Raw genomic sequence first — 4,927 nt, forward strand, 5'->3', positions numbered from 1 at the left:
TCTTGATTTAAGAAATTCCTTTTATCTTTCAATCAAACGACTTACTGCAGAGTCTTTGGTAACTAAGGCTTTTAAGATATTACAAATATATTATGTGATTGGAGTCTTTCAGAGGAAGCAATATCTCTTCACTATGAAGATATTAACTAATGATGTATTATTAAATCTAATTATGAAACTGCACTCCAAAAATTTGCCTGTACATATAAAATTTTCACAGCTTAAAAGAAAATTTATTCTTTGCCACTCATCCTTTTGTATATTCATAGTCAAGGCAAAAAAAAAATGAGGTCTATGATACCCATAGACTATTTTTATTGTTTCAAGTATTACATGTATCTCCCTTTTCCGCCCTTCCCCTGCCCAGCCACTCCCAACTCCCAGGACAATCCCTCACCGCCCCAGTGTCAGTGTCTATAGGTTATGCCAGTGGTCGGCAAACTCATTAATCAACAGAGCCAAATATCAACAGTACAACCATTGAAATTTCTTTTGAGAGCCAAATTTTTTAAACTTAAACTATATAGGTAGGTACATTGTTATTAACTTCATTAGGGTACTCCTAAGGCTTAGGAAGAGCCACTCAAGGGACAAAAAGCCACATGTGGCTCGCGAGCCACAGTTTGCCGACCACGGGGTTATGCTAATATTGCATGCATACGAGTCCTTTGGTTGGTCTCTCACCCCTCCCCACCATCCCCTGCCTTTCCTCTGAGGTTTGACTGTCTGTTAGGTGTTTCTCTGTTGTTGGATCTATTTTTGTTCATCAATTTATGTTGTTCATTATATTCCACAAATGAGTGAGATCATGTGATATTTATCTTTCACTAACTGGCTTATTTCACTTAGCATAATGTTCTCCAGTTTTACCCATGCTGTTGCAAATGGTAAGAATTCCTTCTTTTTTACCGCAGCATAGTATTCCATTCTCCAGTTTTACCCATGCTGTTGCAAATGGTAGAAGTTCCTTCCTTTTTACAGCAGTGTAGTATTCCATTGTGTAGATGTACCACAGTTTTTTAATCCACTCATCTGCTGATGGGCACTTAGGCTGTTTCCAAATCTTGGCTATTGTAAATTGTGCTGCTATGAACATAGGGGTGCATATGTCATTTCTGATTGGTGTTCTGGTTTCTTGGGATATAGTCCTAGAAGTGGGATTACTGGATCAAATGGGAGTTCCATTATTAACTTTTCGAAGAAACTCCATAATGTCTACCATACTGGCTGTACCAGTCTGCATTTCCACCAGCAGTGAAGGAAGGTTCCTTTTTCTCTGCATCCTCACCAGCACTTGTCGTTTGTTGATTTATTGATGATAGCCATTCTGACAGGTGTGAGATGGTACCTCATTGTCATGTTGATTTGCATCTCTTGGGTGCTTAGTGACTTTGAGCATGTTTTCATATATCTCTTGGCCTTCTGTATGTCTTCTTTCAAAAAGTGTCTATTTACGTCCTTAGCCCATTTTTTGATTGGATTGTTTATTTTCCTTTTGTTAAGATGTGTGAGTTCCCTGTAATTTTGGAGATTAAACCCTTATCTGAGATAACATTGGCAAATATGTTCTCCCATGCAGTGGGCTTTCTTATTGTTTTGTCAATGGTTTCTTTTGCTGTGCATAAGCTTTTTATTTTGATGTAGTCCATTTGTTTATTTTCTCCTTAGTTATCATTGCTCTAGGAGCTGTATCAGTGAAGATATTGCTACAACATATGTCTGATATTTTGCTGCCTATGGCTTCTTCTAAGATTTTTTATGGTTTCCTGTCTTATGTTTAAGCCCTTTATCCATTTTGAGTTTATTTTTGTGTATGGTGTAAGTTGGTAGTCTAGTTTCATTTGGTCCACGGACCACCGGTTGGCAACCGCTGGTATTGTTGGTTTGCTTCTGTTTTTTTTTGAAATGACACTCAGAGCACACCCCCACACCATATACTTTGACTGTCAGTAAATATTGTCTAAAAGAAATAAATTTTATTCCTTTAGGATTCAGTGCGCCTCCTAGCTGTGGAAGCTTGTGTCAGTATTGCCCAGTTACTGTCTCAGGATGACCTTGAGTTTTTGGTGATGCCTACACTTCGACAAGCTGCAGAAGATAAATCTTGGCGAGTTCGCTATATGGTAGCTGACAAATTTTCAGAGGTAAAATTATTGCACTGGTATTTTCTTTAAGTACTAAAGAAAAATAGAAACAAGAAACCCACAAGTTTGCTGTGGTACCAAAAGTCTCTGAATTCTTATGAATCAGAAGTGTTTGTGGCAAAAATGTATACCTGAAGTTGTGCTGTTTTGTGTTTTCATATTAATTATTTTGTTAGTTTGCATTTAAACCTGTACATATTATTTTATAGCTCCAGAAAGCTGTGGGTCCCAAAATCACCCAAAATGACCTCATCCCCGCCTTTCAGAACCTACTTAAAGACTGTGAAGCTGAAGTCCGAGCGGCTGCTGCCCACAAAGTGAAAGGTTAAGGAGTTCAGTTTATGTTGCAGGATGGCTTGTTTATTTTGGTGCATTTTTTTTATGTCAGTGAATTTTTATGATTTTTGTTCTAGAATATGTTTTCAAATAAATAGAGATGATTTTATTGTATAGAAATGTTACATTATCATGTAAGTTAAAACCAAACAGCCATTTTACCTTGTTTCTATTTTTTTTTAATGCCTTTTCACGTTGGATTAGTGTGATACACAGTGCCATCTAGATTGACAAAAAAGTGTATTTAGAACAAGGGTCACTTCTTAGAGATTTTTTGCTTAACATATGATTTGAGTTAACTTGAAACTTGATATAACTGGTTAAATTTCTTCATTTGGCTCCTTGTAAATGGTTCTATGTAAGCATTATTTTTTTTCTATTTATCTCTTTTAGAACTTTGTGAGAACTTGCCCATTGAAGGTAGAGAGACCATAATTATGAATCAAGTGCTGCCCTATATAAAGGTAAACCTAACTTTAGTTTACTTTTAGCTTTACCTCTGCCTTATGTGAAGGCAAACTTTGCCTCTTTTTTGTTTGCCTTAAAGCTCTTTTGAGTTTAAAGGAGGACAAGGGATGAATGGGATAGGTGTGTTAATGTGTGACATTATTTATCACTTATTAGTAGTGCGTTATAACTGAAAAATGCTCGTTGGCACAAAGGTTTGTGTTATCTGACAGTTGATATGAGGAAACATTATCAACGAATCTATTGAAATAGTGCTGTCTTTTTAAATTCCTTGGGAAATAGTATGGAAGTTTCTGTTGTCTTGCAAAAAAGAAAGGCTTTTAATTTTTTTTTTTTTTTTTTAGGAATTTGTCCATTTCATCCACATTGTCCAACTTGTTGACATATAGTTGTTCATAGTATAATCTTACAATCCTTTGTATTTCTGTGGTGTTAGTGGTTACTTCTCCACTCTTGTTTCTAAATTTCTTTATTTTGGTCTTTTCTCTTTGTTTCTTGTTGAGTCTGGCTAATGGTTCATCAATCTTACGTATCTTTTCAAAGATCCAGCTCTTGGTTTAATTGATTTTTTAAAATTCTCTATGTTATTTATTTCTGCTCTATTCTTTATTGTTTCCTTCCTTCTCTTTACTCTTGGCTCTTGTTGCTTTTTTTTCTAATTCTTTAAGTTGTAGGGTTAGATAATTTATTACCACTTTTTCTTGTTTCAATGTAGGCTTGTAGAGCTATGAACTTCCCTCTCAGGACTACTTTCGCTGTGTTCCATAAATTTTGTATTTTTGTCTTTTAATTGTCATTTGTTACCAGGATGCTTATTTCCTCTTTGATTTCTTTGGTAAGCCAATCATTGTTTAATAGCATTCTATTTAGCCACCATGTGTTTGACTTTTTTTTCATTGTTTTTATTGTATTTGATTTCTAATTTTATGCTATTGTTATCTGTGAAGATGCTTTATCTGATTTCTATCATTTTGAATTTGAAGAGACGTTGCCTGTGTCCAAATATGTGGTCTGTCTTTGAAAATGTCCAATGTGCACTTGAGAAGAATGTATATTCTGTAGCTTTGTGGTGAAATATTTTAAAGATGTCAATTAATTCCATCTGATCTAGTGAGTCATTTAGGATTGCTGTTTCTTTGCTGATTTTTTGTTCAGTGGATTTATCCAGCGTTTTTGTTCAGATTTATCCAGCGGTGTCAATGGAGTATTAAAGTCCCCTACTATGATTGTATTGCTGTTGATCTCTCCCTTGATATCTTCTTCCTGTTTTTTTGTTTTGTTTTGTTTGTGTTTTTTTTAAATGTATTTGGGTGCTCCTGTATTGGGTGCATATATGTTTTACTAAAGTTACAGCCTACTGTTGAATTTTAGGGGCTACACTTTGAGGTCTATTTTGTCAGATATTAGTATTGTTACCCCAGCTTTTTTTTTTCACTTCCATTTGTCTGAAGAATTTTTTTCCCATCCCTTCACTATCAGTCTGTGTGGGTCCTTTGTTCTGAGGTGGGTTTCTTGAAGAAAGCAAATATATTGGTCATGTTTTCTTATTCATTCAGCTACCCTATGTCTTTTGTTTGTTTTTGTTTTTTTAAATATATTTTATTGATTTTTCACAGAGAGGAAGGGAGAGGGATAGAGAGTTAGAAACATCGATGAGAGAGAAACATCGATCTGTCTCCTGCACCCCCCCATTGGGGATGTGCCCACAACCAAGGTACATGCCCTCGACCGGAATCGAAGTTGGGACCTTTCAGTTCGCAGGCCGACGCTCTATCCACTGAGCCAAACCAGTCAGGGCCTGTATTATTTTTTTTAATTAATATGTTCTAAAATGTGCCTTTGCCACTTTAAAAAAGAATATTAATATTGCAGTGTTTCTAACTGGATCCTGATTGATAAAAGTTCTCTCTCACTTTTTAATGATACTCTATGCTTTGTCGTGTGTGTGTGTGTGTGTGTGTGTGTGTGTGTGTGTGTTC

The 4,927-nt window shown here is 35.7% G+C and overlaps 1 protein-coding gene across 1 annotated transcript; it reads left to right on the forward strand.

The window, feature by feature from the left end:
• The first annotated feature begins 1,959 nt into the window (after positions 1-1,959).
• Positions 1,960-2,971, forward strand: LOC102261651 (serine/threonine-protein phosphatase 2A 65 kDa regulatory subunit A beta isoform-like). The gene is made up of 3 exons (XM_014530619.1): positions 1,960-2,144; positions 2,354-2,468; positions 2,874-2,971. Exons 1-3 carry the CDS (start codon positions 2,070-2,072, stop codon positions 2,969-2,971), a joined length of 288 nt encoding a protein of 95 aa, XP_014386105.1. The 5' UTR covers positions 1,960-2,069.
• The last annotated feature ends 1,956 nt before the right edge of the window (positions 2,972-4,927 follow it).

Source organism: Myotis brandtii, unplaced genomic scaffold (assembly GCF_000412655.1).
Source record: "Myotis brandtii unplaced genomic scaffold, ASM41265v1 scaffold750, whole genome shotgun sequence".
Taxonomy (NCBI): Eukaryota; Metazoa; Chordata; class Mammalia; order Chiroptera; family Vespertilionidae; genus Myotis; species Myotis brandtii.